At 40.9% G+C, this 26,472-nt stretch overlaps 12 protein-coding genes across 12 annotated transcripts; 7 read left to right on the top strand and 5 right to left on the bottom strand.

Annotated features, from left to right (window-relative positions):
* Positions 1–40: 40 nt before the first annotated feature.
* SJAG_00319 (tRNA pseudouridine synthase Pus2) lies at positions 41–1,758 on the top strand. The gene is made up of 2 exons (XM_002171570.2): positions 41–1,397; positions 1,442–1,758. The coding sequence occupies exons 1-2, from the start codon at positions 109–111 to the stop codon at positions 1,512–1,514; spliced, it is 1,362 nt and encodes a 453-aa protein (XP_002171606.1). The 5' UTR covers positions 41–108; the 3' UTR covers positions 1,515–1,758.
* Positions 1,759–2,023: 265 nt separating this feature from the next.
* SJAG_00320 (small histone ubiquitination factor Shf1) lies at positions 2,024–2,911 on the top strand. The gene has a single exon (XM_002171571.2). The coding sequence runs from the start codon at positions 2,210–2,212 to the stop codon at positions 2,717–2,719; it is 510 nt and encodes a 169-aa protein (XP_002171607.1). The 5' UTR covers positions 2,024–2,209; the 3' UTR covers positions 2,720–2,911.
* SJAG_00321 (phosphoinositide phospholipase C Plc1) lies at positions 2,847–5,693 on the bottom strand (the record flags this gene model as incomplete). The annotated part of the gene is made up of 3 exons (XM_002171572.2): positions 2,847–3,039; positions 3,092–3,457; positions 3,505–5,693. The coding sequence occupies 3 exons, from the start codon at positions 5,691–5,693 to the stop codon at positions 2,847–2,849; spliced, it is 2,748 nt and encodes a 915-aa protein (XP_002171608.2).
* Positions 5,694–6,062: 369 nt separating this feature from the next.
* SJAG_00322 (U2 snRNP-associated protein Sap145) lies at positions 6,063–9,659 on the top strand. Its single transcript, XM_002171573.2, has one exon. The coding sequence runs from the start codon at positions 6,215–6,217 to the stop codon at positions 7,979–7,981; it is 1,767 nt and encodes a 588-aa protein (XP_002171609.1). The 5' UTR covers positions 6,063–6,214; the 3' UTR covers positions 7,982–9,659.
* SJAG_00323 (rRNA processing protein Rrp16) lies at positions 8,020–9,520 on the bottom strand. The gene is made up of 2 exons (XM_002171574.2): positions 9,328–9,520; positions 8,020–9,274 (listed from the first exon to the last, which is right to left on the bottom strand). Exons 1-2 carry the CDS (start codon positions 9,462–9,464, stop codon positions 8,113–8,115), a joined length of 1,299 nt encoding a protein of 432 aa, XP_002171610.1. The 5' UTR covers positions 9,465–9,520; the 3' UTR covers positions 8,020–8,112.
* A 58-nt stretch (positions 9,660–9,717) lies between the features above and the next one.
* Positions 9,718–14,256, bottom strand: SJAG_00325 (tRNA (cytosine-5-)-methyltransferase). Its single transcript, XM_002171576.2, has 5 exons — positions 13,999–14,256; positions 13,885–13,931; positions 13,718–13,840; positions 11,785–13,638; positions 9,718–11,742 (listed from the first exon to the last, which is right to left on the bottom strand). Exons 1-5 carry the CDS (start codon positions 14,116–14,118, stop codon positions 11,661–11,663), a joined length of 2,226 nt encoding a protein of 741 aa, XP_002171612.2. The 5' UTR covers positions 14,119–14,256; the 3' UTR covers positions 9,718–11,660.
* On the top strand, positions 9,817–11,656 carry SJAG_00324 (mRNP complex). The gene is made up of 3 exons (XM_002171575.2): positions 9,817–9,981; positions 10,057–10,230; positions 10,283–11,656. Exons 1-3 carry the CDS (start codon positions 9,886–9,888, stop codon positions 11,429–11,431), a joined length of 1,419 nt encoding a protein of 472 aa, XP_002171611.1. The 5' UTR covers positions 9,817–9,885; the 3' UTR covers positions 11,432–11,656.
* Positions 13,809–15,897, top strand: SJAG_00326 (peroxin-7). Its single transcript, XM_002171577.2, has 3 exons — positions 13,809–14,770; positions 14,814–14,946; positions 14,996–15,897. Exons 1-3 carry the CDS (start codon positions 14,740–14,742, stop codon positions 15,783–15,785), a joined length of 954 nt encoding a protein of 317 aa, XP_002171613.1. The 5' UTR covers positions 13,809–14,739; the 3' UTR covers positions 15,786–15,897.
* Positions 15,898–16,021: 124 nt separating this feature from the next.
* On the top strand, positions 16,022–18,171 carry SJAG_00327 (DNA replication pre-initiation complex subunit Cdc45). Its single transcript, XM_002171578.2, has 3 exons — positions 16,022–17,521; positions 17,565–17,772; positions 17,818–18,171. The coding sequence occupies exons 1-3, from the start codon at positions 16,092–16,094 to the stop codon at positions 18,100–18,102; spliced, it is 1,923 nt and encodes a 640-aa protein (XP_002171614.2). The 5' UTR covers positions 16,022–16,091; the 3' UTR covers positions 18,103–18,171.
* SJAG_00328 (cation diffusion family zinc membrane transporter Cis4) lies at positions 17,783–20,547 on the bottom strand. The gene has a single exon (XM_002171579.2). The coding sequence runs from the start codon at positions 20,309–20,311 to the stop codon at positions 18,161–18,163; it is 2,151 nt and encodes a 716-aa protein (XP_002171615.1). The 5' UTR covers positions 20,312–20,547; the 3' UTR covers positions 17,783–18,160.
* A 1,220-nt stretch (positions 20,548–21,767) lies between these two features.
* On the top strand, positions 21,768–23,525 carry SJAG_00329 (fungal protein). The gene has a single exon (XM_002171580.2). The coding sequence runs from the start codon at positions 22,195–22,197 to the stop codon at positions 23,122–23,124; it is 930 nt and encodes a 309-aa protein (XP_002171616.1). The 5' UTR covers positions 21,768–22,194; the 3' UTR covers positions 23,125–23,525.
* Positions 21,830–26,337, bottom strand: SJAG_00330 (secretory pathway protein Sec18). The gene is made up of 3 exons (XM_002171581.2): positions 25,956–26,337; positions 25,675–25,900; positions 21,830–25,605 (listed from the first exon to the last, which is right to left on the bottom strand). Exons 1-3 carry the CDS (start codon positions 26,243–26,245, stop codon positions 23,743–23,745), a joined length of 2,379 nt encoding a protein of 792 aa, XP_002171617.1. The 5' UTR covers positions 26,246–26,337; the 3' UTR covers positions 21,830–23,742.
* Between the last annotated feature and the right edge of the window lie 135 nt (positions 26,338–26,472).

Here is a 26,472-nt window from a genome sequence, read left to right as displayed (position 1 = left end):
GTTAAGAGGGGACTGTTTCTGTAGTTAAATGTATACCATTGCTTAAACGGACATTGCAATAGGGTTTTTACCTACCACATACCTGTCCGCCTTCTGTTCTCGTTTTTAATGGAAGAATCGTTGAAAAGAAAGCTGGAGGATGCTGGGGATGTTGTTACCGATACTGAACTAGTCAAAAAACAGGCAACGGTCAATAAGGAGCCAAGTTGTCAGAGTAATGTAGGTCAAGTTAGAATTGCTGTCCTTCTTGGATATTCGGGAACAAAGTATCATGGAATACAACTAAACAATCCACATGCAACAATTGAGCGTGTAGTTTTGGATGTTTTCCAAGCACTTGGTTTAATTCGAGATACTGACGCCGATCACATCTCGCTTTCACGAGCTGCAAGAACAGACAAGGGTGTTCATGCATTAGGCAATGTTGTGTCATTCTTGGTTTCTAATTTCACCTTTACAGGCAAAGAATTGGCAACTCGGTTGAATGAAAAACTGCCGGAAGATATTCGTGTATGGGACGTTTTAAAAGTTCCCATGTCATTTAATCCTCGACTCTGCTGCGATTCGCGATTGTATGAGTATTACCTTCCTTCTTTTGCTTTGATTCCGCCGAGAACTACGTGTCAGTTGGGCAAGAAAATGCAACCCAATCTTGCTCGCAAAAACTTGCCCGACGAAGAAGCCAATTTCGTTCGGGATATCCAACAAGAAGTAAACACATTTTGGGAAAGCATTGACACTGAGTCTATTCGTTTGAAAGATGAATTTGAAAAAGATCCAGAATCTTTCCAAAACCCTTATACGAAATACTTTCCAGACAAACCTATTCCGCCCCATATAAAACTTCCTGCGACAGTGAAGCTTAAAAAAGCTTTAAAATGTGTTGAGAGACATTCTTACATGAAGTACCGAGTTTCCAGTACCCGACTTGCTTTCTTTCAGAAAGCCTGCGAAGAATACATTGGAAATCATAACTTCCATAACTTTACAGTGAACCAGGATGCCGCTTCTCGCAGCAGCTGGCGTTATATTCATTCTATCCAACTTGGAAAGCCATTTGTTTACAAGGAATGGGAATGGGTCCCCGTGTTCTTACATGGGCAATCTTTCATGCTGCATCAAATTCGAAAGATGCTCGCACACGCCATCATGGTTGTGCGAACTGCAGCACCTATTTCTTGTGTAACGAAAGCATTTACGGAGACACCATTGAATATCAGCCGTAGTCCAGGGCATGTGTTGCTATTACGAAACCCAGTCTTTTCCAACATTCCCCAAGATTGGAAGGACAAAGGTTACGAAGACATTCATTTTGACGAGCATGCCAATGCTATGGAAAAGCTTGCAGACACCCAAGTATTCCCACAGATGTTTGAAATTGAGCAAAAGGAGCAAATGTATGTTTCTTAAGGAAAGCTTATAGACTGCTAACAGCTACTAGGTTTTACAACTTTTTATCTTATGCGAACGCTCATGCAGGTACCCAATTCGATTATCTCTATGAGGAGTCCTAACGGACATATACCATTTTACAACTTAACGTGCCACTCGACAACATTTTGGTAAACGGCAGCCTGAAAATTTTGACAAATGTTTTACCCTACCCTAAAAAATACAGTCACATTTTTGTTTATAAACTCTGGTCGAATGTACCAACAACCACTGAAGTAAGGAGGACAAACAATTTCTATTGAATTCCCAATGTGTAATGTGGTGGGCAAGTGGTTGATTAAAACTTAATTTAAATTGAAACACCGTCGTGAGACGAAGCTAGTTTATTCACCAGCAAGTGGCTTTTCTTTACCGTCTGTTGGTTGCTAATACCTAGCAAGATAAATGCTCAGTGTTATTCGGAGTTATGTATTGATTTATTGTGTAACTCCCTACGAGCGCTGACATATACTACCATGATATGAATGAATTATTTGCTTATATGCTGTTAGAGCTATGGTTTGCTGTTTGTGGGTTTGTTATGTGCCTGCTGGATGAAATTATGTCGCGTCACGTAATAAGTCGTTTGTAACAAAGTTAAAAGCTTAAACGAACTCTAAATGAACTTTATTTTTCTTACCACCAAGAAGGTAAAAAATTGACATCTACGAAAAGAGATGCCCTTTGGAAGCAGACGCGTCACATTCAGCAATCAAGTACAAGAGGAGGTGATCATAGACCATTTTCCTGACGAGTTAACGAAAAATAGTTACGGGAAATGAGTAAACGTTACGACTCATACAGAGGTTCTACCGAAAATCAGTATCATAGTCCATACCGTTCACGAAATGTAAATTACAGTGACAGCCAAACACGCAGTTCACCTTCGTCAAATTATCGGCCCCGTGGTTCCCGTTCTTCATATGATGGTCGAAATGTTACACCAGCACGGTCCAGTTGGCATTCATCTCCTAATGCAAGACGGACTCTACAACAGGCATCAAAACGTCCCCCTGTGGATTATCAAAATCAGGGTTCTTCTGAGTCTCTTGCTTCTGCAAATGCAATTCAATTGCCAGACTATAATCTAGATGAGAAACGGAAAGATGCACTTGCGGAGCACGAGGAAACAACCAAGAAAAGTATTCTTGCTAGTCAACAGTTCATTCATGAATTGACAGTCTGGGAGAAGCTGCAATCAGCAGTCTTCCGGGAGACTTTAAGAAGCGAAACTGCTGAAAAAAGTCTTGAAGGTTTTGCAAATAATTATAGTCTTCCTAGACTCTAAGAAAAATTATGTGTCATGAATTACCATTTAAAGCCAGTATTCATTCGTATTCTTGTCGATGAGAATGAAGTCTTTTTTAATCTGCCTGAATGTCATTACTTCTATTTTCATCATTGAAAAGTCTATTCTATGGAAGGGTGGAAACCGTTGGAGGGACGTAAGTTTTTGTGATGTGTACGAAAAGCGTAGAGAAAAGCAGCTGTTCTCCTTGGAGGTCGTACAGAGGCAGGTGTCGATAACCTTCCTTCAAACGATATAAAGGTGACGCAAACCGGGCAACAAGAACATCACCGTTTGGTCGTTTATGGTGAACCAAAAATCTGAGTAACTGTTAGCAGAAACTGATAGTAACAAAAAATCGTCAGTACGTACCTGATGATGGAGTATTCATCATCCACCGTCGCGCTTTCGTAATAGAAATACTCGTCCCATAAAGGCCGAAATCCATTCTTGGATACCACTTTCGAAGACCACTTTATGGGAGTTTCCTCAAGCGAGTGAACATTAATCTCAACGTAGGGAGATAGCGTATCCAAGTGAATACTTTCCCTTGACCTACGGAGTTGTTGTCCAGTTATTACATGTATAGTTAATTTAATTTTGCATGGGAGAGGGGGGGACAAATTGCTGTTTTTTTCGCGATAATCGCTACCATTCGGTCTCTGGTAGATAGGTTTTAATAGAAAACCGCAAGGGGGATCGGATGCAAATAAAGCATCATTAAGATGGAGCCCGAGTCTGAGTGATAGTTAGTAAAGCTTACGAAGTAGTAACAGACTAAAGACTTACCTGGTGTTTGCCAATTTAAGGCAACCATTTGCACACCAAGACGCCAGTAAAACTGAGGATTAAAGTTCGAACTTCCGAGTCGAATGGGGGCCGGGTACACCCTGCACAGATACTTGGTATTGTGCTTCTTTAGGTGAGGATAAATAGATTTTCCGAAACGGGATATAGTCCGTTCCGAAAATGAAAATATATGGTCATATGTTTTAGATTCTGGGAGCGAAAAGTTTCGAAACTTGATAGATCTACTGTAAGTAGATAGCTCTTGCAACTCCGGCACGATAAGTTTCCTGCTTTTCCGTTTTGGCTTTTGAGGACTATCACCATCTGCAATCGAGTTATCGAATTCTGAGGAGCCAGTCGTATCAGTTGATGAGTCAACGAAACCAGGATTAGTTAATGCGGGTCCGGAAGGAGAACATTTTACTTTCAGAAGGATTCGATACAAGAGATCAGCCGGAGATGGCAGCACTGATTCGTTGGATGACAGATGTGTTGAGACAAGGGCTTCTCCGAATATTTCTCGCATTATTTTAGCCATTTGAATTTGTTGGTCACAGGAGCAGTGAATCTCTAGTGATATTATGACGGGATAAGGAGAAGCAACAAACGCGTATTTTTTAATCACGCGAATAACATCAATGAAAGGTATTGATGTGGTGAATGTACGCCCATGATATACGCTCGGACCTGTCGGTCCGTCCCAACAGTCAATTTCAATGCATTTGCAGCCGCGTTGGAGGGATCGAATGTAACCTTCAATGGAGCTTTCACCGGCAAACTGACGCCCAAGCAAGTAAGTATTATGCGAAGAGGAAATCAGGTACTCGTTTAAAGGGCGTGTCATGTCTTGATCCACTTGGGTAACCGGATGATTCTCGGGTGACAAAAGAAAAGATGAAAATCCCAATACGTCCATTCCGAATGCGTCCTTTTTTGAAAATTTTTGGAAAAGTTGTTGGGCTGATTTGTTGGCAGGAATAAATTTCTGACAAGAGTAGAGGAATCCAGAAAACTGTTCTTCAGTCATAACGCTACCGTTATTAGAATACTTTTTAAAAATTTCTGTCACCTCTTCCCGTGTCTTCAGAAGCTTAACAAATGTTTGAAACCCGTCGAAACTGAGACTCCCTGTTCCTTCGACATCAGCCTTGCTGAAGATAGACCGAAGAAAAGAACGCGAAGCATTTAAGTGTAACTTTTGACACATTTTCTCTACATCGTGGAAAGATAATCTTGCATTCTGGCGTTTTTCCAAGAAAGCGGATGGAACGGCTTGTGGCGGTGGTTCAGCAACAGAATCATCCATTATCGGCGATTCAGTATCTGGGGGTCGCATAGAAAATAGTTCAAGACCACTAGTAAGCTCGCTAAGTCTGTAACTTTTCAAGCAGCCTAATGCCATTAGCCATTGATTCTTCATATCCACAGTAGGTGAAATTAGATGCAGTGCTTTTATCCGTTCTGCATTCATATATATAATTGTAAACCAACGCTCTTCGTTCTCAGCAGATATTTTAAATTGCTCACGATAATTCCGTGCATCAGCTCCAGAGCGTATGGCCTTAACGTCATCCACACACAGCTTTTTGTATGACTTTGTTGCACTTCGATCGAGTAAAAGATCACCAGTGTATGGGTCTAATGAAACTTTTCTCTGCCGGACCTTTTTTCTAGTAATTCTAAGCATGAAACAACCGCTCTGTATGGACTCGGGAACGATAGTGGAGAGCAAGTGACTTGACTCTGATATTTGATCAGAACATCCGTGAACAGTTGACGGGGCTAAGAAGGAATGACTGTGTGATTCTTGTGTATGAGGAATTTTTTTGCTCTTATGCGACCGTGCCAAAAGTTGAAGCTTTAAACCGAAAAGATTAAAGCTGAAGGAAGGCCTTCGATTCGCATTAGGGGACTCCGACGCTGAGCGTTGTTCCCCATCACATTCAAAAGGTAATTTGGAATTATTTTGAACGAGCTTATTATTCTTGGGACCCCGTAAAGATGGAAGTGAACTGCTCATAGACACATTTTCTTCTCGTAAAAGAGTGCCGACGGAATTGCTCATGGTGTTCATAGTTCTACTCCTTCGTCGGGAAAGTCTGGGGAGTTCCTTTTGCATATAAACCGGAGCAGTTGCCTCCTGCTCAGTAAAGTGTAAATCATTCATTTGTTGCACCAACTCCATTCCTTCATAATCAAGAGTAAGTTAATAAAAATTTCCAAATCACCACAATTCCATTCTTGTTGATGTAGCACAGAGATTTTTTAAAAAAAAAAAAAAACTGACCAAAGACAAGAGAAACCCAAAGAAAGTTTATATCAAAAAAGAAGTAAAAGACCACAACTTTTGTAAAAAATCTAAACAAAACCGGTAGATATTTTTTGATATGATAGAAACTGCTCTTCTCCAGTAAATATATGTGTAGTTTGATGACTAAAAGTTGCCTCAATAAAGAGCTTTTAGAGGCAAGAATTCCTGGCCCACGGGAGACTGTCCGTCCACCTTTTGTGTGTCAGCTTCTAACGGGTCTGTTTTTGGTGGTGAGTGAGGACTTAGTCGTGAGCGGCCATGTATACACACCACCTTGGTAAGCCGACTCCAAAGAAAGCACGAGAGACCGCATATAGCGGTAGAAACTGTATATATCAGGTTTTTTTTGTTTGTTGAGGAGGAATTATCTATAAAAGAATTTAATTACTGTACAAATGAGTTCCGCAGTAACAGATTCGGCTCCGGTAGCTGACAATTTGATAACAATGTCTGGAGTACAGAATACAACGAAAAAGAAACCAGATAAGAAAAGCAGAAACCAAATTCGAAGGGAAAAGAAGAAACTGAAACGACTTCAGGTGAAAAAAGAACAGGATACAGGTGCTGCTCAAACTCTAACAGATCATCATGCAAAAGATAAGTCTTTAGTGAAAAAAGAAGAGCCCGAGGATTCTATTTATGACACACCCGTTGTTGTTGAATCAATTACTATTGAGTCAGATGATCCTTTGTATAGTCAGTTCCAACATATTCTTGAGAAATTTCGGGTTGAAGAAACGGAAGATGCCACTGGTGAATACGGACGTGGTCAAATCATGTTCTCTGATGAAGAGGAATTGAGTGAAGGAGAAAACGCCGAAGGTGAAGGGGACCATGCTGACGGTAATCATACTTTGAGCAAAAAGAAAGCACGGCGTTTAAGACGGAAAACTGTAGCCCAATTAAAGATGCTGGCAGAACATCCGGAAGTTGTGGAATGGTGGGATGTCTCGTCGCCAGATCCTCTCTTGTTAGTACATTTAAAGGGTTATCGGTGTACGATTCCTGTTCCACAGCACTGGAACCAAAAACGTGATTACCTTAGTGGCCAAAGAGGTGTAGAAAAGAAGCTCTTTGAGCTACCGTCTTATATTCGTGCTACTGGAATCATGCAAATGCGTGAAGCAGTTCATCAAAAAGAAGCCGATATGAGTTTACGGCAAAAGATGCGAGAAAAAGTTCAACCCAAGATGGGTAAACTTGACATCGACTATCAAAAACTGCACGATGCCTTTTTCCGTTTTCAAACTAAACCTATCATGACGGGCTTTGGTGAGTGTTATTATGAAGGAAAAGAATTGGAAGCCAATATCAAGGAAAAACGCCCAGGAGACATTTCAGAAGAGCTGAGAGACGCACTGGGAATTGCCGTAGGTGCACCACCACCGTGGTTATTTGCAATGCAACGCTATGGTCCTCCGCCCAGTTATCCTAATCTTAAAATACCCGGTGTAAATTGTCCAATTCCAGAAGGTGCACAATGGGGCTTTCATCCCGGCGGTTGGGGAAAACCACCGGTGGACCAATTTAATCGGCCTCTGTATGGCGATGTGTTTGGAAATGCGAAACCTCGCATGCCTGAAATGGAGGCAGAGCCCGTTAACAGGCAGCGCTGGGGCGAGCTGGAGGAATTTGAAGAAGAAGAATCTTCCAGTGACGAAGAGGAAGAGGAGGAGGAACCAGAAGAGGACATGGGTCATCCGGAAATGGAAGAACATGCACACATACAGCACACCACTCATGAACCTTCACGGCCAGCTGCAGCTACTGTGGAGCCTATCACTTCATATGGTATTGCTGAAGACTTGGCTCCTGAAAATATGGAGCTTCGTAAAAATGCCAGGCCAAAATCCAGTACTAGTGATGAAAAGTTATATCATGTTTTGCCTGAAAAGGCGACTCGTCCGGAGGGATTTATGGCTCAACAGACACGTTACGAAACGCCCTCCACAAGTGCAGATTATGACCAACAAGGAAGGAAGAGAAAGGCAGAAGATGTGCCTATCACCACAAAGCTGAACAATTCTGAAGATGCGCGGTCGCGAAATCCTGGTTCTGATTGGCAAAATGACTTATCGGAAATGGTCGCAGAACAGGTTCAAAAAGTCTCTGCGAAGAGACAACGTCCGGCACCTACGAAAAAGGAAAAGTTTAGACTCTAAAGTAATGATATATTTTGTTAATGAGTGGAAAACTCAATTGCATAACCGAAGCGTTAAGTAGAAACGCAATAAGACAGGAATAACTTCATTACACCCAAATTAAACATTTATTCCTAATAAAATATCAAAAACTAATCCAAAACTGTTCTTTTAAGTTTATGCAAATCCTTATGGCTATGTTTTTCCTTAAGTTTTCTCTTATACCGACTGCGTTTGGAGACTGGAACGGCTGCGGGAATAAGACCACGAGCTTGAGCACTACGGAAACGATCAACGAACAGATTGCCTTCGGGCTTCAATTGACGAAGCGAGCCGCTAAGTTCGTCACCGAGCTTCAGTTCCAAGGGAGCCTCAGGAATGGCATGCTTACCCAGTCGACGCTTACGCACCTTAAGCTCTGTGACAACGGTGGTAGTCGTTTTCTGAACCAGCTCCAAAGTTTCGCTGGAGGACGAAGGTTCCAAATTGGCAATTTCAGTAGCCATTTCAGGTGCCTTTTCAATCTGTTTTTCGAGTTCTTGCATTTGTTTAAGGCGTTGTTCCTCGCGTTCTTGCTCACGACGGCGCTTCTCCTTGTTACGCTGAGCCCTTGTTTTCCGTTTAGGAGTATCCCTCAGTGTGACCTCGCTAGTCTTCTGTTTTTCCTCCTGTTCACTTTCAGAAGATGCATCCTCATCAGGAATGTCTACACGGAAATCCTCTTGCTTGGAAGCAGCGATCAAACGGACTCGTGCCTCTTGTTTTTCGCGCTCTAAACGCATTTGCTCCTTTGCAGCTTCTTCTTGACCCTTGCGTTCCAACAAGGACATCCAAGCCTGAGCATCGGGGTTGTAAGACATTCCTGGATCGGCTACAACGACAGCAGGAGCCTGTTCCACGTTTTCCACAAGTTTCACGGGCTCGTGATCCAAAGTCTTAGGCCGTTTTACAGGAATAATAGACTCGGGATGGACATTGTCATCCCAAACATCGTACAGTCCATGATTGGCATTGGTATTCTTGTCATTGAGAGCAGCCGAAGCCTTCAGGTTACCGTCACCTTTTCTAACAAGGGCTTTCAGACGATTTAATTCCTTTTTCGACATAACCTTCTTTCGTTTTGAAGGAAGAACGCCATTAGTGACCATTCCGGACTTAATGTGTTGCACAGGTGCCTCAATAGCAGACCGTTTATTTAAAATCTCGTCGATCTTGAGAGGTTTTAATTTCTTCTTTGTTTTTTTCGCGATTCTCTCGTCTCCGAGAGTATCGACCACGAACAAGGCATCATTAGACTTTTCTGCGATGATACCACTGCAATATTTGTTAGTTTATTCGTTTCAACGTCTTGAACCACAGATACACACCCTTGAACCTCCTCTTCGCGAACTTTTTCAAGTCCTCTCTCAACGTCTTCAAGATCAATGTTTTTTCTCCATGCCCGCTTCGATTTCCTGCTCGACTGTTTGTACTGAACAGGAGCGTCTCTGGATTTCAAGCCCATTTTCCAAGACGCGACAGAATTGGCGAGGAGTTCCTGGTTGGGAGAGGGTAGGAGCGGGCAAACGCGACTAGGAGTTTGCCTCAGTGTACCTTGTATTGCATTCCAATGCCTTAAAACAAATTGCACGGCTCCTTATATTTCGTTATAGTGAATTTGCTTAAAAACAGAAATACGAATTTAAAAATAAGCTTAGAGGGTCATACATGAGTAGCGCATAAAAGTACTGAACAGTATTGAAACTTATTAAGGAATTCTCTTTTTTTATCTCTTTCTCGCTTAGATTTTCACATGACTACCTTAAACCTTATTTGCATTACACGAGGTAGCTCCTACCACGTATATGAGACATGGCGTTGTACAACACTTTCTCCCTCTCCCAACCACTGTACGCTTTCGCCTTCCCGCGTTACTGAGTCCGATCATGTCTTCCCACAAGCCCGTCCGTCCCGATGAAACTGCACACAAGGCTGCTGTTGCAGAACTTGAAAAGAAGATCGAAGCAGCCGACAAAGTTTTTGTATGTCGACGTTTTTGCGTTTAATACGCGATAAACGCATTTGTCGGGCATGAAATGAGCTAACCCGGATTAAAGAATGCTGTTAAGCAAAAAATTGAAGCCTCGCGTGGCCCCAATCCTTTCCACGAGAAAAACAAAGAACTTCGTGCTGAACTCGACAAGATTCGTGAGGCCCAGAGTGCAATTCGCAGCTCAAAGCAAGAAATTATTGCTCAGCTGAAAGGAAAGGAGGATGCTTTAAAGAAGAAGGTAACTTATGCGATGAAATACAGCTTGGATTGTTTCTAACTTTGTCATAAAGATCAACGAAATCAATGGTTTGAAGAAGACTGTGCCCTTTAAGAGTGAGGCAGATCTCGACAAACGTATTGAGAGACTCAGAAGCGAGGTTGAGTCTGGTACCATGAAGCTCGTTGATGAGAAGAAGAACCTTCGTGAGATTTCCCAGCTCAATCACTTGCGTAAGAACTTTGGTGAGATCAGCAACACCCAAAGTGCTATCGATGTATTGAAGAAGGAAGCTGCTGCTCTTCGTGAGCAGCTTGACGACCCTGAGTCTAAGAAGTTGAACGAACAGTTTGTCGCTGCTCGTGACTCTTTGAACGCCCTTCGTAAGAAGCAAGATGAGTTTTACACGAACCAACGAGCTCTTTATGCTGAGCGTGACGCTGCCAAGGCTAAGTGTGATGAGGTCTATGGTCAACGTAAAGCCATGCAACGTGAATACGACACCGCATTCCGTGCTTGGCGCGATCATGAGCGCCAACAACGTGCCAAGCGCCAAGAGCAAATTCGTCAAGAGCGTGAGGCTCGTGAAATGCAGCGCCGTCAGGCTACTGCCCAAAAGAAGTTGGAGCAAGCCAGTATCCCCGCTTTTACTGAGGAGATTTTGACGTGTGAAAACTTGATTAAGTTCTTGCACGGTACTCCTTCTGAAAAGAAGGAGCAAGCAGCCTCTGCTTCTACTTCTTCTAACTTGCGTCCCAGAAATTTGGCTCCTCGTGCTGTCGAGCCTATTGTCGGTGGTACTGTCTTGAACAAGAGTGCCAACGATATTGACGACGTCTTTTCTGGCTTGAAGAAGAAGACGAAGAAGGCTTCCAAGTCCAACAACTCGTCATCCTCCGATAAGCTTAACCTTTCTTTGGGTACTCTGCAAGAGTTCTCTTTTGTTGGTGTAGAGGCTCCTCTCAACAAGTCACAGAACGAGAAGGCTGTTGCTGACTTGAAAGCAAAGATCGCTTACTTCAAGGAAAACCAGGAGCGTGTTACCAAGGAGAAGATCGCTAAGGTCGAGAAGGAGATTAACGATTTGGAGGCCAAGTTTGAAGCTAAGAAGCAGAAGGATGCTGCCAAAACTCAGAAGACTGAGGAGACTTCTGAGCCTTCAGCTGAATCGGTTGAAAAGCCTGCCGAGGCTGCTCCTGCCGTAGTTGAAACTGCTGCTTGAAATGTTTTATCATTTGAGCGCTTCAACGGCATGTAATGTTTCCATCATCATACCCACTTCTTTCTCTCGATTTTTTACCTCTCCACGGTTTCAGGCAGGAGTAAAAAAGGACCACTGATGTCGTCCTTCTCCACGCTTGGGCATGTATAGTAAATGAAAGCGTTTTTTGTAAAAAATAAATGTCTAATCTCTTTCTCTCTTCCATAAACAAATGCAGCGTTTTTACTTTCTAAGCTTCAGACTTTGGAGCTTCCTCTACAGACTTGTCTTCTGCAGCGGCAACTGAACCGTTCAGTTGGAGAAGAATATTTCTGTTTGGTTAGTAAAAGAAATCACAAAGAAAGAGAGCGTACTGTTTTTCACTTTTGGCCATCATCACATTTGAGATGCGGAAGCTCTTCCATAAACAAATATACACCTCTTCTTGAATAGCATGTTCTTCGTTTTTTAGATCTGCTCGGAGCAGGCTGCATCCAAGAGGGAGGGACTCGTAAACTTTCCCCAAAGTACTATCCTCGGGAAACGATTCCTTCGTCACTGTCTCATTGTCCAACAAAACACGAAGATCACTTGAGGGTATATTAGTCACAGACGAAGGATCCATAGCAGTGGCTGCTAAAAATGCGCCATCGCTTTGAATTCGATAGTAGCATGCATCTGTCTTCTCCGCAACTTCTTTGGTTTGGCTTCCAAACTCTTGTCTCACAAAGACTTTCACACCTCCGTGGACAAACTTGATGTGGTTTCGGTTATTGGTAATGATCTGTTTGAGCAAGTTATTCGAATAATAAAGTGCACCAGTAGGAACGCCATTAGGGTTGCGCACCAAAAACAAATCACGGTGCATTTTCTTGTCGTTGACCTTAAAGAATGAGAAGATTTTCTTCAGTTCTTCATTATCCTCACTGACATATGAGAATGGATCAATTTCTTGGAATCGATTTCCATTTCCACGACTTTGCACAGCATCTTGTTTCTGTGATTCGTCCTCCTTAGTAGTTTCCTTTTGCGTATGGGCAACAGAGTCGGGGCACGGCTTTTTAACCTCTTCTTCCTTTTTAGGACTGATGCAGCGTTTTAAACCACGAGAGATAGCTTTGTTCTCATCGACAATTGTTTGCATAGTACCCTCAAGGTCATTGTACTTTTCAAGCACAGCAACAAAAAAGCCACCAGTATTTTGTTGATGAGGATAAACTCGCATACAACGTTCGATATGAAGCCGCTCAAGTTCGGATTTGGGAAGAGGCCACAAGGTCTTGGGCATCCTCTGAATGAGGTTGGAAGGAAGCTCCTCAAATGACTTATATTCATTCAGATCGCCATCCATTACTTTCCAATCAAAAACACCAGGGTTACGAACAAGACTTGGAAGCTCCTTGCTCGTATCAACCAAGCGTACAGATCCTTCCGTTGCCTTTAAAATCGCCGAAACAACGGCCTCATTCTCAATTGGGTTCATAGAACAAGTGGAATAAACCAGTCGACCACCGGTAGCAAGCATCTGTAAACCACGCAATAATATTTTCACCTGAGTTGCATGGAGTCCCAAAGCCGTTTTAAGGGTCCATTCTTTCCATAAAGATATATTCTTACGGAATGTACCATCTCCGGAACAGGGAACGTCAGCCAAAATTCGATCAAATTTTAGATTCACGCGTTTTGCCTCTCCGGTTTTCCCCTCTGTCATCATGTGAAAGTTCGGCATGTACGAGGCATCATGGTTTGTGATGACTACGTTGGGAGAGTTTAAGCGTTTAATTTGATGAACAAGCATATGCGCGCGACGAGAGTCAGCATCGTTTGCTATCACTAAACCAGATGGAACAATATCCTTTTCGGGGCTTTCAACATTAGAGTCCCTGTGTAATGCTTCGATAAGTTGAGCTGTTTTGGATCCAGGTGCCGCGCACATATCTAACACTTTGTGATGGGGCTTTACGTCCAAAAAGAGAGGAGGAATCATGCTTACAGCCTCTTGACGACTGATGTCTCCGCACTCAGTTTCATACATGAGGAATTTTTGAAGAGGTTTTAAGGCAGGCGTCTTGCGAATTACGGACTTCGGAATATTGATAGTAAAGGCCAATTTTCCAGGATACCATGGAATTTCCGTAGGAATGGGGATTTTTTGACCTTCATATTCACAACCGTTTACCATAGGACAGTAATGATTGACAAACAAATCGCGAACACGTCTTGCATGCCTATCGAGAAATGTTAGCATATAACGATTTGGTAGATGCAAAAAAATAGGCCAGTAAAATAAGATATTTCAATACTTACTTGTTCGTTTCTGTAATGCGAAAGGTTGTTGGTAAAGTGATTTTTAATGTCTCCAGTAATTGCGTCCATTCATTCTCAGGAAGTAATGCTTGAGTTTTATAGTACTTTTCAAAATTCTCGTTTCTTTTAAACACGTTAACAAGAAGGTCCTCAGCGTTCAGTCGTACTCTCTAGGAATTGTGTCCCAATCAATAAAAGCCTTTGGTTTCCGATTCTACTACTGTTAGAACAGAAATAAAAAACAAAAGTAGTGAATTAAAAATCCTATTCTTTGAGCTTACCCCTCTTCTTCCACCTTTTTTACGACCCATTATACCTATCCTACCAAAAAAATTGAATGATAATCGCTGCGAACGATTCGTTAGTGGTTTGCAGACGACAGAGTGAATTGGCTCAAACATTTACAAATCAAGGAACGACAGAACGAAAAACGGGAAACGTGTACTCTTTTGTTTTAAAAAAGCGTTGTTTTGTCATTGGTGAAAAGAACAAACTTTCGTTTAACAAAAAGGAAAACATAATACCATTTTAAGTTTGTGAGCTTTAAACAAGCAGAATAAATCTAAGACAACAGGACACGGAAAAGGTTCTGTAAATGTTTTAAAGATTTACGGAGGATATACGTCTAGCGTCAGCTGTTTAGCGCTTGCATTCAGGAGTCATTAATTTGGAGTACAAATTCATTAAATTTTTGACTATCTGAGAATTGTGTCTAATAAGAAGTTGGTAATGCACATTATATGTTCTCTCGAACATTGCACTGGTAAACAACTTTTTGGTAATGGTATATAATCACGGAAAGGTTTCTCAGTATCATTAAAAGCTTCTATAACGCTCAATTGACTTTGTCGAACGATCATATAGCTGAAGTCAATACTAAGAGGAATTGAACTTTAATTGTATTTGTTGTTTTTAACTTCAAATTATCCATCTTTTCGACTGAATTCTTGCTTCTGGGACATTTAGTCTCGTATCTTTAAATCATCAACATTGTTTCTCTATATTTCAACTCAACATTGAGAATGAACTCATTTCAAACTACTGGATTTCACGGTACGTTCATTTATCTTATGGTTTAGCTTTCTAACACGTTTAGGGCAATCAGTACAGTTTTCTCCCTTTTATGACTCAAAACTCCTTGTAGGGGCAACTCAAAAATACGGATTCGCAGGGACAGGAAGGGTTTTTGTGTTGCAACTGAATGCAGTACCCGTATGTTTGGAACGGAAGTGCGTTTTCAAAATTCCTAGTTTATCTTCCGTACTAACAATGAGACAGAATTGATGTCCCTGCACCACTTTTTGATGCAAAGTGGTCAGAAAAAAATCAGGACGTGGTGCATATTGCACTGGGGAACGGAAGTATTTTGACATACCATACTGATAATCCTCAATCAGTACCTGTGCGTGCATGGAACGAACATACCGCTGAAGTTGTGAACTTGTCTACAAGCACGGTGGATAAAGAGCTATTAGCATCGGCGTCTTGGGATGGAAGTGTAAAAATTTGGTCTCCGTCTTTTCCATCAAGCCTACAAACTTTACAGGGACATAAGGGAAGAGTTCATAAAGTAGCATTTCATTATCGGTCTGTCAACACACTTGCGTCTGCTGGTGCCGATGGTAGTTTGAAAGTCTGGGATATCCGGCTTCGGGTTCCTACTTGTCAAATACCGGTGAACGGAGAAGCAACAGCGACTGACTGGAATAAGTACAAACCAGACATCATATATGTTGCCTCAACAAATAATACCATTCAAGGTTTTGATGTCCGGCAACCAGGAAAGTCACTGATTACGCTTTCTGGTCATCGGCTAGCAGTTAGCTCTCTAAAAACTGCTCCGCATTTTTCTGACCAGCTTGCAACTGCGAGTTTCGATATGACTGCATGTGTTTGGAATCTTACATCTGGCTTCCAACAATCCGTTATGAACAAGCACACAGAATTTGTTCGAGATGTCGACTGGAGCTTATGGGGAGATGGCACGTTTCTTGCAAGTACTGGATGGGATGAAATGGTTTATTTGTGGAGAACCAGTATTTTAGGAAATCATAATACTCTTCATTAAATTAGACATTACACATATTGTGCTTTAACAATAACAACAAACACTACATAAAAATTGCCTAGATACCATTAATAATCTTTAGGATTTCGTTCAAAGAGCGTTTTTTACAGGGTTACTTGATTTTGAATTTTTCATTAAAAGACTTAAAATATAGTATTAAAGGACTATCTAGCAAAGCGTTCAGTAATAAAGGAACATACTTACAGCTGAGCGGTAGCCTCTACCGATGTATAAGAAGAAAAACTTATGGAGTAATGCTTGCTTATAGTAAGTCTTTTCGAATCACCTATCAACCACCTCAAGACTATGTATGTTAAGAGGTCTGAATATGCGAAATTTTACTCAAATTTCAAAGAGCAAATTGGTAGCGGAGGATGTCCAGTTCAAATTCTCGTTGGATTGGATCCAGATGCGCTCTGTGCATGTAAATTACTTTCGCGACTCTTGAAAGGAGATTTCATTACCCACAAAATATTGCCAATATCAGGATACCAAGCATTGGAAAAGGCAAATAAAACACTTATTGAAGGAAACGAAGAATTAAAGGCAGTTATCTTAATTAATTGTGGTGCAATGGTTGATCTTCCTGCATATTTAGCAGTTAATGACCAGTTTAACGTCTATTTAATTGACTCTCACAGGCCGTACAATTTGGATAATATTTATGAAGAGGACAATAGAATCTTCGTAATTGATGACGGTGATATCGAAGATGAAATGACTGAAATACATGAAGCTTGGTATACCCTACGCTCATTAGAGGATACGGAAGAGACAAGAAGCCAAGAAAATTCATCTGACGAGGAGTCTACGAATGAAGAAGTGAACGAACTTTCTGGCAATGAAACTGACAACAGTGAAGATTCCATAGTGCGTCCCAGACGGCGGCGAAGATACTCTGACAATACCACAAGAAAGATTGAAGAGCGGAAACGGAAAAAGGAAAAATATAAACAGTATTCTGCTGTGCTGGCGGATTACTACAACGGAGGCACATGGGTCGGTGACTCGGTTACCAATACATTATACTCCATTGCATCTTCCCTTGGTCGTGAAGACAACGAAGCACTTTGGCTAGCAATTGTTGGTCTTACCAGTCTTGAAATCAACAGCCAAGTTTTTTCGCGCTCTATTGCTAGGTCATATAAAGTGCTTCGGGACGAAGTGAATCGTCTTAATCCTCCGCCGCTTAACAAAAGTGGTCTTGCTAGACCCCATGGAAAATCATCGACAGACAACTCCATTCATACTGAAGACGAGTTTCGTTTCATGCTTGTCAGACATTGGAGTCTGTACGATGCAATGTTACACTCATCATACGTAGGATCACGACTACGTATTTGGAGTGAAGATGGACGAAAACGTTTGCATAAGCTGCTTGCAAAAATGGGTTTAAGTCTTGTCGAATGCAAGCAAACATATACCCACATGAATATGGAATTAAAAAAAACTTTAAAACAAAGTTTAACTAGATTTGGGCCACTTTATGGTTTGGATGAGGTGGTCTACCAAAGTTTTATTCGAACTTTTGGGTTTAAATGCACCCTAAGTGCAAGTGATGTTACTTACGCAATTAGTGCTTTGCTTGAAAGCGGAAAATCTAGACTTGTACTAAAGAAAAATAACACGGCCAGAGATATTGACGAAAACGAAGATGATTACATAAAGCAACTCGAGGATGAACAGAATGAGGAATGGTTACACAACTTTTATGACGCCTATGATTCCCTAGATAAGTATGTGAATTTTTAATTACTCGCATGTTACTGACAGTGTTAGTGTTGATGCTATTGAGAAAGCATTAACGATAGCCATGTCTTTACAAAGGTCAATTGTTCGTTCAGGAATTACACTTCTGGAAAAACGGAATATAAAAACACTACGTTCATTTCGCATTGGTTTAGTGACCGAGGGTGCGGATTTAAAGGTTTTCAATCACCCTTTAGCGCTCACAAAACTAACACTTTGGGTCGCCGAAGCCATTAATGTACGAATCGTAGTATATTCGAAAGTCTGTATTAACAATATCTAGCAACAAGAAAAAGAGATGGGTAAATTGAAACATCTCCCGCTGGTTTTAGCTGCTCTACAAGAAGAGAAAGACAGTTACCTTATAGTTGGCACAAGCACTTCTACATTTTCATCAAAAGATGAAGATGATGGTCATGGCCACAACAAGTTTGGACTTGCTTTCCAAGAGGTCGCAAACATGACGTCTGCAAAAATTAGAATGGACTCTTTTGAAGCTAGCGTTATTGAATGCAAAAAATCGGACTTGGGTGTGTTCTTAGAATCGCTTTCATTAAAAACATTATAGAATAAAAATGTTTATCTGTCACTTAAATACGTATCAGAAATATGTCACAAATGTAGTATTATTTTCCGCACCAGCAGGTGTTTGGACGTTCTGTTTGTACGAATAACTGCTTCAGAGTGGGGACTGCCAATCTCAATTTGGTTTCAACAGCATCTCGTACATTACTAAGGTCTCCATCCACTCCAACCTGAACGTGTAGAATACCATTAACGTCGCCGTTGCTGGCAGACCAAAACTTAAGGTTAGAAATGCTCACGATAGAATGCGAGACTGATAAATCGGAGAGACATTGCTTTAATGAGTACTCAACTCCAGGATCAGCGTAAAGAATTAGGTTTTTTGCAGAGGAAGTAATTAGAGGAAGTACCGATACAAAAATCAAAACGGCAATCAGAATGGAAGCAATGGGATCAAAGCCGGTCCAGCCAAACCACTTAATTAAAATTGTAGAAACAATCACACCAACAGATCCCATTGTATCGGCCATGATGTGTAATAAAATGCCGCGCATGTTTGAATCCTGGTGATGACTGTGTTCGGAATGCGAGTGACAGTGGTTGTGTATAGCATGCGTTTCGTGAATATGATTATGACTTAAGTCGTGATCGTGATTGTGTTCATCTTCATCAGAATGTTCGTCGTGATCATGCTCGTGATCATGTTCGTGCTCATGTTCTTGTTCGGTTTCATCAAGGCTATTTTCGCGCACAAATGGTTGCACACATGCGTCTTTGTTCGTGTTTGGGAGGGCAAAATCGTGAGGCTTGTGATGAGAGTGAGGGCACGATCCGTGTCCGTGAGAATGTGCATGGCCGTGACTGAAAGAAAGCAAACCAACTAGGTTCACCAATAGGCCAATAATACTCACAGTAAGAAGCTGTTCTGTTCTCATTTCAGGTGGAGAGAATAAACGGAAGGCTGCCTCCAGGACAATAGAGATTGATATCAAGAGTAGAAAAATACCATTCGTGAAACCCGACAAAGATTCGATTTTGGCAAAACCAAAGGGAAACATATCAGAAGAAGGCAGCTTGGCCAGACCTGTTGCAATAAGACCAACAAGAACGGCAATGCAATCAAACATCATATGAATAGCATCAGTAATTAGTCCAAGTGAATTCGACCAGAAACCATAAACTATCTGCACTATCATGTAGGTGGCATTCAGAAGAAAGAAATAAAAAATGCTGCGCGATTCTTTTTCTTCCAGGATACTTTCAATGAATCGATATGCGAAACGCAATCTCTTATAGTTTCCAAAGATGTTGGTATCGAACTCAATTTCGGGCCCAAAGAGCACAAGTGCACAAATGAATTCGCATGGTCGCAGAAGAACATTGGAGTTGTTCGTATCCACGACAAGAGATAAAGCGCTAAGGAAGAAAACGACGAAGAAAGATACATGGGTACGGTTCATGCGTTTGTAGATACGATTAAATGGTTGCCAGCTCATAGCTGACACCTGAAGTATGCATAGGAAGGAAAGGGGGATTACGGGTAAGGTAATGTTTCCATTTGGGAGATAGTTTAGTTGGCAGAGCACACAAATAAGAGCGGGAAGTAGGAACAGAGAAATTTGCTGAATCTTTGAAAGCTGTAATTTCAATGTAGAAACGAATTTAATGAGGGCTCCTAGAAATAAATATGCATAAGAACAGCTAATGCCGAATAGGGATGAGAACGAATGTGTTTTTATGAGATGGAAAGCGAGAGTAAAGCCAAACAAGCTCAACGACAGCAATAGTTTTTCAACTTGGTGTTTACTAGTAGCACCAAGGTTGAAATGCTCAGAGAATAGATGATGCACACAACTAAATGTGGCTATGCAGAGCAGGACTTCAAGCCTGCTCGAGCCAAGAATGATAAAAGTCTGGGACAAAGCACTCGATATGACATTCACGACTCGAAACTCGCGGTAGCTTTCTGAACAGATACCCAAGTACTGAGTAGTGAAAGCAACAAAAAGAAGTATTGTGAGGAGAAAAAATGGGTTTATCGTCAACAGTCTACTGTCAAGTCCCGAATAGTCCCTGCTTAAGAAGAATGTTAAAATCACAGAGATCCATCCCAGCCAGTCGTAGTTTAACAGCAGCTGTTTTGAAAAGTTAAAAGGCTTTTTTTTATCGGAATATTCTGGTTTTAAAGTGATATCCCGCTTCTTTAATAACGAATGAGAATGATGAAGACTACTATCTGATGCCGACAACATTGCTCCAAAACAAGATGACGTCTTTCACGTATTTCCGTGAGACGATTCAGAGAAGAAAGCAAAGTCTAAAAGAACTCGAAGTCAACTACTTTTTCCAAAAAGAACTCAAAGAATGTGCAAATAGATGCAAGAAAAACAGAGAAATGGACTTTTCAAAACGGACGAAACAGCCTTACAGCTGTGCTCTCAAGGAGACAATCTCGTGGAATGGCAGCAGCTTTAGACCAAAAAGTGTGGTGGATCGACAGTAGATCATAGAGGAGCCGTCTATGATCTACTATGAAAATAAACCACCAAATACGAGAAAACAGGCTACCAAATTAGGCTGTAATAGGGAAGAATTCATTTAGGGGAATTAGAATTAAGAATTTTTATTTAGTTAGTTTAGTATCTTAGTAATAAACAAGCTTTCTATTGCAATAATTTTAGCGAAATTGTGAGCGCTTTTAGCGGGTGAGCTAAGGAAAACGGTTGTTTTTCCGATGCATACGTGGTTCGGTCTTACAAACGGAGACGTTTAGTTGTGTATTCTCGCATTCAGGGTTCGAGGTTTTCTCATTGAGGAGGAATTGCATTGCTTGCATCAACAATTGATTGGTTTTTTCAAAGTCACTACAGCACTATTAACAACGTTATTCTTCAAATGCGTTTATAGCAGCTTTGGTGAAGATGCGAATCTAGTGTTCATTGTCCGCGGCTTAATCATGATAGCGGAACAAAGTTCAGATGACTGTCCCTTGCTTGCGACTATATTAAATGTGCATTCTGCCGGAGGTGACAGCTGAAGTAGAGTGCCCGGTCATCGGTCATAGAGTAATGCTGTTATTCATACAATGAGCGAGTAAACTACTAAGTCAATAATCGAGATTTGTTTTAGCTACTCTGTTATACTTAAGCTATAACTAGGATGAATATGTCTTGCTAGGAATAGAAAGGATTTACAGATATATGAGATATTTCGTATGTTTACACACTCCCAACTAACTAGTGTAATATACCTAATCAGTCTTTGTGATGTAACGGGGAAACTGTCAGCATTCGATAGAAGACACGGAGTAAATAAAACGATTGGATTGTAAGAGTACAGAGTTCTCGGCACTTGGGATCTTGTCGGTACTGAATTTAGAGCATTTTAATCAGACGGAGGAACAGTTTTGAAACGAAGAGCTGCATAAGTTGATCCGCAATTTACTGGTTATGTCGACCGACTTAATAGTGCAAAGAGTCGGGTGACCGATCGAGCTATGTTAACTTGTAGATACAGAGATAAGAAAGTAAAGTGGAGCAGATTTAAATAATGTTAAAGCATAAAAGTTGTAAACCGTTTGATTTCTAGTTTAATTTTATTTGTAATATAATTATGATAATTAGCTAAAAAAAAAAAAAAAAAAAAAAAAAAAAAAAAATAAAATAAATAATAATAATAATAAATATAATACCATGATAATTATAAGCAGTTAAAACGAGCCGTAAGTCTAAACACGACATTTAGATTCCTTACAACTGCGTTCTCCACTTCTCGGCGTCCCTTTTCATCGTTTCTCTTCACACGTGGAATAGTTTATTTCACAACTTTCACCACCAATGTGAACAAACAAACGAGAAAAACCGAAATTAAAAAATCAACCGATTTATTGTTTGCGCTGATGAATCTGTTATATTTTTAATTGCTCGTTATTGTATTTTTAGATTCTAAGCTGCACAATTTAAATTGTTTTTATACTCGACGACTTTGAAGTCTTCTGCCGTCATTAAATCGTTGAAGGATCGCTATAGCCAACCGATCTTCGTTATTCCTCTTACTCCGTTCATTTTGTTCCCGTTTTCTAATTCTCTAAAAAATTTTACTTTTAATTTCACAATTGTTTCTGTTGTCCAACATCATGAACTCGCCTAATATTTTCAAAAACAAAAGAAAACAGCAAACAAAAATTTCATCTTTGTTCTACAAACGAAAGAAAACGTCAAGTTCGCGATCATCTCCTTCAAAGGTCAGTGCAAAAAGCGATGTCGTGAATACAGATGGACATACGCCGTTACAACCTTTACCCTCTTTTTACCCTGCTATTCGATGCAGAAGCGCCGAAGATGTGCAAAAAGCAATAGAGTATTTGCATAAAAACATGTTTGACAAGCAACAAGTGTTCACCAAACAAGCCGACACACTTGTAGTAGCCTGCCCGGCAGTGGTTGTTGAGTCACAACTAAGTGGGTTATTCCAAAATGACTTCACTACTGTTTCACAGAATCTCAGTTTGCTACTGAAGAAAGGCTCCCTAAAAAAACTCTATATCAAGCGATCCGACAATTTCCCCGGTGAGGCTTGCTTAATTAAGACATCTACTTTCGAGGGGTATCTTGATAAAATTGCTCAAACGTTAGTTGAAGACGAAGAGAAAAAAGTGATTCAATCGTTTCAAGAAGCCTCCAAAGAATTTCAAGGTTGTACCTTTCCCATTCAAAATTTACCCTTTTCCGATCAAGAGCGCCGTATCCTCATTAAGCTTGGTTTACTTATCCTCGCAGGACCCAGTACATATGGCGTGTCACTGCCAACAATAGGTGTATTCACTCAGATGCTCCAGTACAGTCGGCAAGACATTGTTCGATACTTAAAGAAACGACCATATGGGGAAGCTCTTGAATGTGATATTGTCCAAAGAAACACAACCGCATCATTTAAAGGGAAAAATACGCCAACGTTTAGTTGGGAATTCCGAATTTGTGATGCCATTGGTTGTGGGATCGTAGATGCCTTTATGACAAATTGTGGTAAAGCTTTAAGACTCACTCAAAAGGGTCGCTCTTTTTAAACAATTTGATTGAAAATACATCTTGATGACTTTGGACTGACTGTAAACTTTTTAATAAATCAATTCTTTCTTCTTGTTGCTGATTTGCGGAAGGCACGGAAAATCATGAATGTGATTACTGAATTAAGGGCGAAACGTAATAGCCAATGCAATTGTTCACAAATTGTCAGTAAAGATTTTTGTCCCAATTATCTAATCTTTCTACTTTTGATTGTTAAAATTCTCATGCAGTTCTGCAAGATGTTTTACCATTACTTTCCTACATATCTTATTCATTAATCTGTCATCAGCGCAATGTATAAACTAATCACCAACCATAAACTTTGTAGTGTTAGTTCTTTAAACACATGATAGCGAAGCAAAATGGCTAATATAATTTCTCTTTGATTCACACTTCAAAATCTGTTTCACTCCTCATGTACATATTACCATCTTTTTAATAAAGAAGGCATCACCAAACTTTAATGAAATTCATAAATCTACTAAAAAAGAAATGAAAAAATCAATCACCCATGCATTCTTCCTGATGTAAGGAAAAAAATCTTAATCTTTATCATAATTCTTGAAAGTTGTGCCAAACAATTGGCTAATCGTTGTAGCACATTCATAAAGAGCGTTTTAGTTATCAACTGGAATAATTCTTGCCAAAGAATCGATAAAGCAAGTAACCACATCAGTATCCTGCTTGGCTGTCTCAGCAATCATAAGGATTCTCGCAACACCAACGTTGACTCTATCAACACCAATATACTCGCGCAGTCTCTTGAGAGCCCCTGCACGGACATTGTTGTCTGCAAATATATCAACAGATTGAAGTACACGGTCAAGTTCCTCAAAGGTGGTAACATTAGGCACACCGATTTCTGCATCAAATGATGACACCATATTCATTTGAAGCAAAACATTACGTTCCGAAGTAGTAGCAATGACGAGAAGTCGATGTCCCTTAGGTGGTTGTTTGCGGAAAAGAACCATTAATGTTTGCAACATTGTATTCGAGAATCTGGGTCCAATAGGTACCCAGTCTATAATACGCTCAATGTCGTCGACAACGATAACACTTAAGGGGCTTCGATAACTGTCCTCGAAGACTCGACTGATATGAGCAATACGAGCACCTTCATTCATACCAACCATGCTGTTTGCCGATAACAATTTGATATAAGGAAACTCGGAAGCCAAAGCAATGGATGCAGCCAGAGCAGTCTTTCCCGAAGAAATTGGTCCGGAAAGAAGAAGACTAACAAGACGCGTCCGGTCACTGTTCATTACCTGCTTAACGAACAACCGTCCTTCGGTCATAATATCTTCGATGTGTTTACCAAAGTTCACAATACCACCTTGGATACAGCTCTCAAGTTCCTCTTCACTAACGCCAAAAGCAGGTCTAACTTCAGTCAATGCATTTAAGAAATCACCACGGTTGACTTTAAGGTTTTCAATATCATCTGAAATTCCTGCAACAGTTCCAACTTTTATGTGACGGTTAAAGGCGAAACTTGTTGCACTCTTAACCAAACCATTAATTTCTGCACCAGAATAGTTTTTAGTAAGGGCTGCGAGTTCAGCAAGGTCAACATCTTTGTCGAGAACCTTGTTTTCCTGCATCTTGGCAGTGTGAATCTTTAAAATTTGTAAACGGCCATTCTCATCTGGGAGAGAAATTTCCATGTGAACTTCCAAACGGCCAGGACGAAGCAATGCTTCGTCGATCATATCTTTTCTGTTGGTCATACCAATAACGAGAATGTTATTCAACTGGTCGACACCATCCATTTTTGCAAGCAATTGGTTAACAACTTGATCACCAACACCAGTGTCACCGCCAGAGCTTCCTCTTTTCTTGCAAATGGCATCCAACTCATCAAAAATGATGATATGAAGACCCGACTCATCACCCTTTTCCCGGTACTCTCGCTCGGCATCCGCAAAAAGTTTTCTTATGTTTTCCTCAGACTGACCGACAAACTTGTTCAAGATTTCAGGTCCATTAACAATTTTTGGTTCGCGAGCGTTCAGCATTTTACCAATTTGACGGGCAATTAAAGTCTTACCCGTACCGGGTGGTCCATAAAGCAACATACCCTTTACATGACTAATGCCTAGTTTCTCAATCATTCCCGGGGGAAATATACGGGAAGCAAAAGCACGACGGAAAATAGCACTGAATTCAGCATCGAGACCACCAATTCCCATGTCCTCGAATTTGAAACCGGGCTGCAAGATGGCATTAGCCGCTGGTCGTTTCATGCTGGCCTTCAATCGAACAGCGTTCTCTTTTGCAGCATAGAATGTAATATCAGTGTCCATAGTAAGCAAGCCGCGAGTGCGAGGATCCTTGCTAATAGGTGACTGATCAGATGGTTTTTCACTCAAGAGAAGATCAGCACAAGTAACAGTAATAACTGTCGCTTTAATGTTATAGGAACGGTAGTCGAAAACAATCTTCTGGCCAGGCGCAAGGACTTGATTCTGATAACTCTTCACATAGCAGTTAGTTAAGTTCTTAAAGGAGGGTTGAAATCTGAAATCAACATTTGTTTAACGTACCTGTTTGAACTTTTTGGCCATATCCTCACCATCAAAAGCATCGCTTGTTGTTCTATTTCTGTTTTGAAAGCAGAGTTCCAAGTCAAGGTTACTCAAATAAGACGAATTCTTCTGCGAAAAGGGATCATAAGACGCGACAGTAACTTGTTGGTTCAATGACCAAGCAGCCCACTCACGTTGGGGTTGTGAGGCACCAAGACAGCCTCTGGGAAAGCCAGGTACCGGCCTGCATGTATATGTTAGTAACAATTAGCTCTCACAGTCCGGGTTCTAAAACATACTTCGTCGACAAAACAAAATAATCATCAACAATTATATACTGCTGACCAAAATCCTCAGGGGACACTATGATACAGTTGGTCAAGGCATCTTCCGTTGAAGTAGCCTTAGCAATTCTAAACGTTCCCGGTCTCCCGCTTGCCGTCATTCTTTCGGGCATTGGCGCTTTTAATTCGCGAGACGTGTTTGAATGAACAGATGCAGGTTTTGAAAAGCTTCCTGGGAGAGGTTTTCTGCTCGGTTCGTGTTGTGATTTTGAAGAACCAAATGGGAATTTCCACCTGGAATCCATTGCTGTGTTTGGGGGAGGGTAGCACCCACTCTACCCCAAACGAGGCCACATATTATTCACACCGGTAGTAGTAAACCTTAACCAGTCACGTGGCTACTCTAAATCCAAAAGCAACATTTAGCAAAACAAGGAACTTTAAACATGGAAAAAGAAATAAGAACCTAATGATTACCACTAAAACCGTTAATAACTCGTCATGTCTTCTAGAATTTGAACTAAAAAGGAAA

The sequence above is a fragment of the Schizosaccharomyces japonicus genome (genome assembly GCF_000149845.2).
Source record: "Schizosaccharomyces japonicus yFS275 unplaced genomic scaffold supercont5.1, whole genome shotgun sequence".
NCBI classification, from domain to species: domain Eukaryota; kingdom Fungi; phylum Ascomycota; class Schizosaccharomycetes; order Schizosaccharomycetales; family Schizosaccharomycetaceae; genus Schizosaccharomyces; species Schizosaccharomyces japonicus.
This window is presented reverse-complemented; position numbering and strand designations above follow the sequence as displayed.